This window comes from Bison bison, unplaced genomic scaffold (genome assembly GCF_000754665.1).
Source record: "Bison bison bison isolate TAMUID 2011002044 unplaced genomic scaffold, Bison_UMD1.0 scf7180017864371, whole genome shotgun sequence".
In the NCBI taxonomy this organism is placed as follows: domain Eukaryota; kingdom Metazoa; phylum Chordata; class Mammalia; order Artiodactyla; family Bovidae; genus Bison; species Bison bison.
The window spans coordinates 15,226,248-15,236,441 of NW_011494943.1; the positions used below are offsets into that span (position 1 = coordinate 15,226,248).

The following is a 10,194-nucleotide window of genomic DNA, read 5'->3' on the forward strand; positions in this document are numbered from 1 at the left end:
TAATCCAGCCCTAAATGATGTATCTGTGTCTTCAGTTTGAAATGGAGAAAGGTCCGATTCTAGGTAATATCTGTTTATAATTTAAATGGTTTCCAATGGTTTGCTTTCGACACAACTAAAGGAGGATTGTAATGAATTGTTGGTGATAACAGTAAGTATGGGCCTTCCCAAGTGGCGCTAGCCTGTTAATGCAGGAGACGCCGGTTCGATCCCTGGGTGGGGAAGATCCCCTGGAGGAGGAAATGGCAACCCAGCCCAGTATTCTTGCCTAGAAAACCCCATCGACAGCAGAGCCTAGGGGGCTACAGTCCATGGGGTTGCAAAGAGTCAGACAGGACTGAAGTGACTTAACACATCATTAAGTATAGCTTTTAGTGATGTGATTAACTCAGAATTCAAGGAACTGAGTGCCACTGTTATATATATAACAACCCCCTAATAAAGTGCTTTTTATGTGACCATCTGCTTCCTTATGTGAACAAGTTTCTCTGGGCTTATGTTTTACTGTAACAAAAAAATATTTATCCACTCACATGAACTAATTGAGAGAAAAATTCCCTCTTTTAAGAGGTGTATGTCAATAAAATTTTAGTTTCTGTAAAAATTTAAATAGAAGTATTTATGTTGTTTTGAAAAACCCAGTACTAATAAGTGTAACCCTTAAAGCCTTGGTAAGGTTAGAAACAATTACTTTTTAAAATTATATGTGTGTGTGTCACAAACACATATAATAAGGTTATCAATATATACTTTCAACCATGGTAACAAATTACATGTTGGGTAAACTTTGAATGGAATAGAGTGAAATTATGAGCAAAGAAAGGGCTTCCCTGGTGGCATAGACTGTAAAGAGTCTTCCTGCAATGTGGGAGACCTGGGTTCAATCCCTGGGTTGGGAAGATCCCTTGGAGGAGGGCATGGCAACCTACTCCATTATTCTTGCCTGGAGAATCTCCACAGGCAGAGGAGCCTGGAGGGCTACAATCCATGGGGTCGCAAAGTCAGACACGACTAAGCAACAAAGCACAGCACACACATGAGCAGAGAGTGTGTTAAAGGAACACTGTTAAAGGAGAGCTTGTTCTCCTGTTTTTAAAATGAATGACACTGACTTGTTCTGTGGGGGGCAGAGCAGAGCATGTGGGAATCTTAATTCCCCAACCAGGGATTGAACCCTCACCCCCTAACTGGAAGTGCAGTCTTAACTACTGGACTGCCAGGAAGTCCCAATATTGGCTTCTGAATCACTGCTATTTGGATCTAAATGGACCAATATAAAGGCAACAGTTTATAAAGTGTCAATATTTACAACACACTGGAAATTGTGTCCTTTGCAACTATTTAAAGTTATCATGGAATACTCCAGATGTCAACTCAAAATGTATAAAGGAGAAATACATTTTCAAAACTCTTTTAGGGAAAAAGGACAGGACCTGTGACTTTTTGAACAACAGCCCATTTCAGTGGAGTGGTTGACTGCACATGTCCTCAAACCAGACCATCTGGGTTGAAATTATGTCCTCCTTTTGATATATTTTTGGGAAATATTCTTTTCTTAAAATCAAAGTATAATTTACACATAGGAGTGCACATATTCTTACAACCTGAAACACACTCATACAATCAGCACTTAGATCAAGAAACAGAAGAGTACCAGCACCCCAGAAGTTCTCCTCTTGCTTGGGTAAATTTCTTTTTTTTTTTTTTTCGGTAATAAATATGAGCATTTATTTGGCACCAATGGGTACATTTCTTAGTTATTCTCTACTTCTGATCCCTCTCTCTCAAATGAGGATAATAATACTGACCCCATAGGCTTGTTGCAGAGTCGACGATATCTGCAGGGCAGCCAGCATGATATCCCCTTACACAGAAGAGTGCTTTGGAAGTGTTAGCTCTTGTCATGATTCCCTGTGGCTACCATACCAGTGTCTCTCTGCTTCCCTTCACCCCAGCCTGGCTAAGAGCCCCTTACTCTGGGGCCTCCAAGACCCAGTGGAGTCACCTTCAGGTCCCTAACACACAGCTCCTTGGAAGCAGATCACAACTGTCAGGATTACAGCCCCAGCGAGGACCTGATTACCCTCAGACAAATTACACACCCAGCCCAACATGAAGTGTGCAGACTTTATTAGCTCTGAGACCCTCCACTGCCCATTAGGTCCCAAAGGTCATCACAGAACCATAAGGGCAGGGTGGCTGAGGGCTGGAGTTCTGGGCCCTGATGTGTCCACTGCAGAGGGCACTCCGGTCTCTAGCTGGTTCACAGGCTCTCGGCAGGAGGTCTTGACCAACCCTGGGGACTTGGCTGCATGGTGGGGGAGAGTTCTGAGCTGGGAGGTGACGACTCTGCACAGAGTCAGGCTCTCATACAGAAAAGATCAGAAATGTCTCCTTTCTTCCCTGAGCCCTCTGTCCTGGCAGCTACCTCCACGCCTGAGGCTCATCCACCTTCCACCAGCCCTGCTGTCTAAAGAGAGCCCTGGAGGAGGCTGGGGAAAGTCACGAGCCTCTTCACCCGCACCGTCTGGGGTCACCTGGATTGGCAGTTTGTAGCTACTCTAGGTGAAGGGCTAGTTTAGAGGCTGTCTGCCTCCCCCACATCCTTAACTATCACCTTACCCACATTCAGTTCCTTCATAGTGCTTTTTTTTAAAAAATCTTGGGGCACAGTGGCTCTAGCTCCTTGAGAACCCAGGATCTGAGCCATGTCTCTGGAACTCCAACTGCTTGGGCACAGAGCTGAGGTGTTCAGGGAGGGAGGGGTAGCGGGGACCACAGACAAGTCCCTGTACCTCCAAGGGACACAGAGGGGAGGCCAGGGGTGACAGGAGCCCCTCGGGCTGCTTCTGTTCCGAGGACAGTGTCAGAGTTCTGTCCATTTCCACGGCAGAGGGGGGCATCCTAGAGGAAGAGTTCCTGAGCTCCGGCCTCCATTCATCCATGTCACCATAGCTGGGCATCTGCGGGGGGCAAGAAAGAGGGGGGCAAGCAGGGTGGGGAGCCTCCCCAAGGCACCCTGACTTCAGGGTTGGGAAGCAGCAGGAGATGTATCCTGCTGCCTCTGCTCCCGATGTGGAGTCCGTGGTCACAGTCTGGGCTCTGCTACCACCTGTCCAGGCTGCCTGTTGTGACTCAGACCATAAGGGAGGACAGCAGAAGTCACAGCTGCTCTCAGGCCACAAAGGCCCTGGGCCAGATGACCACTGAGACCAAGGTAAGGGTGGGGGAAGACATGCAGCCGCCACCAGGCAAGCCCCTGGGGGTCCCCTCCACTGCTCACCTGTGCCGGGGGTGGGTCACCCCGGGGCAGCCGAGTTCCTGGACTCTGAGTTGCTGAGGTTGCAGGGAACAAGGCCAGGTCATTAGAGGTGGAGGCTCCCAAGATATAGCCAGTGTGGTCCTGGGGAAGGGGCTGCTGAAGGAGCTTCAGGATGCGGCTGAGGTCTGAAGACATGCGGGACTCCAGCCTTCCAGGCAGAACCCCACAGTCAAGGTCAGGGTCAGGGTTGGCAAGAGCAGTTTAGGTCCTGAGGGCAGCCCTTAGTTTTGTAGGCTGCAGGCTGTCCCTGCTGGATGAAGCTATTTCCCCGCTATAATCTACATGAGTGTGAGGTCGCTTCCGTCACATCCAACTCTTTGCAACCCCATGGACTGTAGCCTGCCAGGCTCCTCCATCCATGGGATTTCCAGGCAAAGAATACTGGAGTGGGTTGCCACTTCCTTCTCCAGGGAAATCTTCCCGACCCAGGGATTGAACCCAGATTTCCTGCATTGCAGGCAGACCAAACTCTTTAATGTCTGAGCCACCAGGGAATCTCCTACAATCTACAGCCTCCACCCAAATTCCCCTTAGTACACCCCTGACTCTGATAATCACAGTGATCAGGCAGCTGCACACATCATTTAGTCCTCACAGTGAAGTTTTTTTAGGAGGGACGGTGGGTACCAAATTACTTAATTTGAAGGAATGGTACTAAGGAAAGAACTTAAGTAGATGTTTCAGTACAACTTATAGAATAGGTGGAGGTAACCCAAACACGCCTGTACTGCCTTGGTGACCAGAGAAGTCACCCCCGCCCCCCACCCCCCAGCTACAAGAAACCAGCCTAATGCTTAGCTCTCCTTATCACTGTTTCCCAGAGGGTGCTTGAGAAAGAGACATTCTGCCCTCGTCATGAAGCTTCGACACAGGTATTCTGGTTACCCCCATTTCACAAAAGGGTAAACCAAGGCTCAGAGTGGTTGTTACTTATACACAGTATTGCTGGTAAGTTACCAAGCCAGAATTTGAACCCAGGACTGTGTTGCCCCTAAGCCCTCACTCTGCCACACAGCCCTGACATCCACAGGCCACACCCCCTTTCCAAGGGCTCACGGTACTTTTTTTCATATTTAAATATGTATTTATTTGGCTGCACCGAGTCTTAGTTGTGGCACGCAGGATCTTTAGACGCGACCTAAGAACTCTTAGCCGCAGCATGTGGGATCTAGTTTCCTGACCAGGGATTGAACCCAGGCCCCCGGCAGTGAGAGCATGGAGTCTTAGCCCCTGGACCACCAGGGAGTCCTGGACTCACAGAATTTGTTTCGGCATGAAGTTACACCCCTCTCCCCACTTGGCATGTTCCCGATTTGCTGGGACAAGCCATCCAAGGAACTGTCCTCAGTGAGAAGGCTGGGGAGGTCTGCAGCTAAAGGGGGCTGGCCATTCTCAAATCATTGGGCTTCCCTTGCGGCTCAGCTGGTAAAGAATCCACCTGCAATGCGGGAGACCTGGGTTCAATCCCTGGGTTTGGAGGATCCCCTGGAAAAGGGAAAGGACTCCCACTCCAGTGTTCTTGCCTGGGTCGCAAGGAGTCGGACACAACTGAGTGACTCACTTTCAGGTTTTCACTTTCATTCTCAAAGCCACGGGACACGCAGCGATGTCCCCAAGGCACCAGGAGGGGGCGCCCGTGCCTAGCCTGCCACGGGCCTGCCCTCTGTGGCTGTCCCATCCCACAGGTCAGTCACCCACCTGTTCATCTGGGCCTGGAGCTGCTCTAGCCTGGAGCCTAGCTCCCGAGGCCAGCAGTCTGAGTCTCCCTGAGGGTTTTGGGGGCTCTGATTTGGCCTGGGGGGCACCTGCTGCAGCAACTCAGGCCAGAGGCCAGATGCGTCTGAGATGCTCAGGGAAGGGGCTGCACCTGCAGGATGGGGAGAGGGAAGCTTGAGCCAAGGTCCAGCTGGTTCTGGAGATTGGGCCTTCTCGAGCAGAGCCGGGGCCCCGTTCCCTACCTGCTGTGGGAACACGGGGTGGGAGGAGTGCATCTCCTTCCCTGGGTGTCCTGCCCCCATAGAGGCCTGGCTTCTGGGACCCAGAAGGCTGTAGCCCTGGGAGCAGGGGTGGGGCCCCAGCCTGCGGGAGCTGGCCAGGTGGGGATGTTCAGCCCAGGCCTCACTGTCCAGGGAGTTGCCGCCCAGCAGGGCCTGTAGAACCTTGATGTGCAGCCCCGGGGGCGGGCCGGTATCCACCCCTGCGGGCAGCCCTCACTCAGGCTCTGAGAACACAGGGGGAGGAGGGGTACAGGGGCCAATGATGCTGAGCCTGAGGAGGCCTCTCCTAGGAGAAGCAGGGGAGGACCTGCTAAGGGCCAGGAGGCTGGGCAGGGCCTTCAGGTGCAGGAGGGGCAGACTCTGGCGGGGGCCGATTTTGCTCACCTGACTGGTTGTCACTGAGGAAGAAGCCCTGGTGGTCTTGACTGCCTGGAGCCTGTTGGGGTGATGACTGGAGACCACCGCCTGCCTTGTGGGGAACAAGAGCATCAAGTAACGGGGACCACAGCTGGGACTGGGCCTCTCTCCTCTCCCCCACCCCCGTGGCAATGAGGGGAGGGGGGTTGCAGGCGGCTGGGCACCCCCAGCGTGCTCCCAGCAGCTCCTCTCCTGCGTGGACTGGCAGGGATGCCCAGGGGCTTGGAGCCGGGCAGACCCCAGGGAGTCCCGCGAGAGGCTGCCTTGAGCAGCAGCGTGGGGGTGGGGGAGGCAGGGGAGCTTTCTCTTTCCTTTTCCTCAGGGCTCTGGGACCCCCGCCCTCAGCCTGGGCCAACGCGACAATTCTTCCTGAGGGGTGGAAGTCTGGAAGTCCCAATCCCTTCGGGGGTGCCCCATCCATGCCCTTGGCAGCCCACCCCCCTGGTAATAGGACTTGGGGGCACCCAGGGGCTGCAGATGTCCCAGGCCATGGATACCACAGCCCTCTTGCTCGAGTGTCCAGCCACTGAGCACTTGGGCCACCTGATGCTTCCTAGCAGCTGGGCACCCCCTGCCCCCCGCCGCCCACCAAGGCAGAGTCCTCACAAGAGGCCTCCTAGACAGGCCAGGTGGGAAGGGGAGAGCCTGGGGAGGGGAGGACAGCAGAGGGCAGGGTGGGGAGGGCCATCCGGAGCAGGTAAACCTGCCTCAGCTCCACCTCCAGATGCTGGGTGCGGGGCTGGGCCAGCAGAACCCTCCGCCTGAGGCCAGGGGTGGGGGCTCAGTGCCCGGGCCTCAGCCACTGTGGCCCCTGCCAGCCGCGCCTGCCCCCTCCTTCCCACTAGCTGGTTCCCAGCCCTCCCCTGCACACAGACCCTTCTGGGCACTTCTGTTCTGTACTGGCTATCCCACGCCTTGGCCACCCTGAGCTCCACAGATATTTGGTCTCACTGCACACCCTTGAGACTGCCTTGGTTCTTCACTATGGAGCTCTTGGGAGTTCCCTGGTGGCCTAGTGGTTAGGATTCTAGGCTTTGGGCCCAGGTTCAATCCCTGATCGGGGAACCGAAATCCCACAAGCTGCTTGGTAAGGCCAAAAAAAAAAAAGAGAGAGAACTATTTAGCTCTTTCTTTTTTTTTCTTTCTTCTTCTTGAGTTATTATAATCTCCTCCACTGAGTAATAAATTTGAGAGGAGAGATTGCTCTATCACTGCTTACACCTCTGGGACCTGGACCATGAGCTCATGGATGGGAGACACTGCTGCCTGCCCCCCCCCACCCCCCACCCCCACCTTGCAGCTTGGAAGGATGTGGTGGGAAAAGCCTGGGCTATGGAGATGCACAAACTTGAGTCCCATTTTGGCTGCGCCACTGACTATATGATTTACTGTGTGACTGTGGCTTTAGTCATTTTGTCTGCTAGGACCCTCAGTTTCCCCATCTGGAAAATGGGGATACTAACACCACCTGCAGGAAGACTAAATGAGATTGTGTAGAAGGAGCCCAGCGCTTACCACATAGTTGGTGCTCCGTAATTGGTAGCTATCTTCATACTTAGCATTATGTTGGCCATGGGAGGCACAGAAGTGATTATGACAAAGGATGAAGAGCGGGGGTTGAAAAGAAGGGAAGCGGTCAGACGGGTCCTCTCCAGCCAAGCAGCCCAAGCGCTCAGCAGGCTGACTGGCCATGGCCCATTACACACTGGCCGAGGGCCACCCCCAACCCGGGCCACCCATCCCAGACTCACGTCCCGCAGGTTGAAGGTGACTTCCAGCTTACTCCAGAAGCTGTCTGCGAAGGCAGGGTACATGTCCAGCACCTCCAGCAGGTCTGTCCGCTGGATCTTGTGCAGGTCACAGTAGGTCAGGGCCCGTACATCTGCGCTGGACTTGCCCGGCCGGGCATGGAGGCTAACGGGCTCTCCAAAGATGTCATTCTTTCCTGCCAGCCAGAGGGGTGGGGGAATCTCCAGGGCCTGGCTCCCTGCTCTCTTCTGAGGAGCCTCCCTGAGGACCTCTTAACCTTGACCTCGCCCAGCTTCAGGGATCCTGCAGGGGGTGGTGCCTGGAACAAGGCTGGATGTGCTGGCTGAGGGAAGGGAGTATGCAGAGCCCCCTGCCCCCCCAGCCTGTGGGTCCCCTTGCTATCTCCAGGATCCTCGGGACCACCTTCTACCAGAATCTCCTTCCTGTTTCCCACTTGCTTGGGAACTGCCCCTACCCGCCCTACCCAGGGAACAGCAGGCAGAAGAGACACCAAAGGCTCCTTGCCCAACCTCTTCCTCTCAGGCTGGCCATGGAGCTGCAGAGTGGCGGAGACCAGGGGTCAGGACCACCCAGCTCCCTGGGACAGCACCTCAGGCTTCTCTCTCTTCGGTGCCCACTCCCACTGTGGGCCACTTGACTGGCATGGCCCTCTCTGCACCCCGGTGTCCCCATCTCTAAAATGGCTTTAACCATATCTGCCCTGGCCGCCCCCCTGGGCGGTCCAGAGGAGCAGAGGTGATGCTGGAGGAAGTGCCTCGAAGAGCGAGAGGCACCAGACAGGCAGATGCAAGGCATTAGGATGGACAATGTCACGGGGTGGACCTGGGCTGGATGCGGGGACAGGTGGTGAGGGTGCTGGGCCGTTCTGCTGCCAGGCACTGTGCTAGCCACAGGATAAAAACATGACTAGGGTTCTGTCCTGCCCACGGGAGCCCCCCAAATCCCCAACAGACAGATTACAGAATGATCTCTAGAGCCTCAGAACAAGTAGGAGCCAAGAGCAACAGGCCTACAGAAGAGGGAGGGGTTCATCCCACCCGGAGTGGTTGGAGGCGGGGAAGGGTCTTACAGAACTACTGGAGTGGAGCCTGGCTGTGAGAATCTAGGAAGGCTGGTCCTCCAGGAGAAAGGCAATCCGGTGGAGGAAGCAGGCTGTGGTCTGTGCAGCAGTCAGGGTTCAGGGCAGAGAACCCAGGGCCAGAGTGCCACAGACCATGATTATGATGGCCACTTCCCACAGGAAAGTCCAGCCCCCTAGCCTGGCCATTCTGCACAAACATTACTAAGTGTCTGCTCAATGATGGATGGAGGCCAGGACATGTGCCCGCAGGAGAACAGGATAAAAGGTCTCTTACAGAGGAGGGGACTGAGGAGGCTGAGAGAAGGGAAGGACTCTCCAGGGTCACATATAAAACCCAGAAGCTAGAAATCTGGGCAACATTATAAAGTGATAGTTTTCCAGTAGAGGAAGGATTATGACCTAATGTCCATTTCTACTCAGGACAAAATGAGAGTTCATGTCTCTAACTGAAACTTAAATTGGACTGGCTTCTTAATTATTAATAATAATTATCTCTCTCCCACCTGGATGGCACTTCTAAACTTGGCTGGGAATGAGGGACGGGCTCATAGAGGAGCTGAGCTTGAGCTCAGCACTGAAGGATGCCTGGGGTCTGCCAGGCACAGATGTGAGGCAGGTACTCCGAATGGAGTGGCAGCATGTGCAGAGGAACAGGGGTGGGACAGATGGTGCAGAGAACTGAGTAGTCTGATGGCTAGAGCAGCAGCCACCAGAGGGAAGGTGGCAGGACCCAGGGGTGGCCAGAATGTGGAGGGCCGTGCACAGGGGTTGACATTTGCCCCATGGGTCATAGGGAACCATGAAAAGATTTTGAGCAGAAGACCATGCACAGATGTGAATTTCAGGTCACTGGCAGGTGGAAGATGGAGTCTGGGGTACACCAGGTTCAGGGTTGTGGGAAAGGAGCTCCTGACACCTGCCCAGGAAGGACAGAGTGAGGACTGGGCCCAGGCAGGGACATGGAGACAGGTATGGGATAGAGAGATCTCAATGCAGGGAACAGACGGGGTTCTGTGGCTGCCTGGATGGTGGGGGTGGGCCAGGAAAGGAGGAGGGTACTTCCCTGGCTGACTCCCAGGTTTCTGGCCCGGGCAGTGAGAGGTTCACAGTGACAGGGATGTCCATGGAGCTGCCTTTGAGGGAAGATAATGATTTCAGATTAAGATAAGCCGTTTGGTCTGCCTGTGGAATATAAGGATGGCCATGTCTGGAGATGAAAGGAATTTTCCAGTCTATGGAGAGACTGGAGCCGGGACAGAGCTCTGGGGGTCCATGTGCCACAGGTGAGGCTGAGATCATGAAAGCAAGGAGCTGGCCCAGGTGAGGATGTAGCGAGGGCAGGCCAGAGGAAGAGGACTGGGCGGAGGGGTAGAGGGAAGCCCGGCCAGGGGCACCAGGGGACGGGGAGGCTGATGGTCTGGTCAGGGGCTTGGGGTGGGCTGAAGGCAGGGGGGAGGTGTGGAAGATGAGAACCACCTCAGACACGGCAAGTGACCTGCCCAAGGTGAGTGACCTGCCCCAGGTGAGCGGCAGAGGCTGTGTGTGCCCCCCAATCTCTCCCCTGTCCAGAGTCCCTTATCCTTCCTCCAAAGTCCAGCTGTCCCTGC

At 54.3% G+C, this 10,194-nt stretch overlaps 1 protein-coding gene across 1 annotated transcript in view; it reads right to left on the minus strand.

The window, feature by feature from the left end:
• Positions 1–2,678: 2,678 nt before the first annotated feature.
• KCNH6 (potassium voltage-gated channel, subfamily H (eag-related), member 6) overlaps positions 2,679–10,194 on the minus strand; it is a 22,874-nt gene continuing 15,358 nt past the window's right edge. Inside the window, exons 11-15 of the mRNA XM_010856559.1 lie at positions 7,488–7,681; positions 5,704–5,788; positions 5,021–5,189; positions 3,284–3,470; positions 2,679–2,963 (exon numbers count right to left, since the gene is read on the minus strand). Of these exons, the coding sequence (XP_010854861.1) occupies positions 2,679–2,963; positions 3,284–3,470; positions 5,021–5,189; positions 5,704–5,788; positions 7,488–7,681 (920 nt within the window). The remainder of the gene's footprint in view (positions 2,964–3,283; positions 3,471–5,020; positions 5,190–5,703; positions 5,789–7,487; positions 7,682–10,194) is intronic.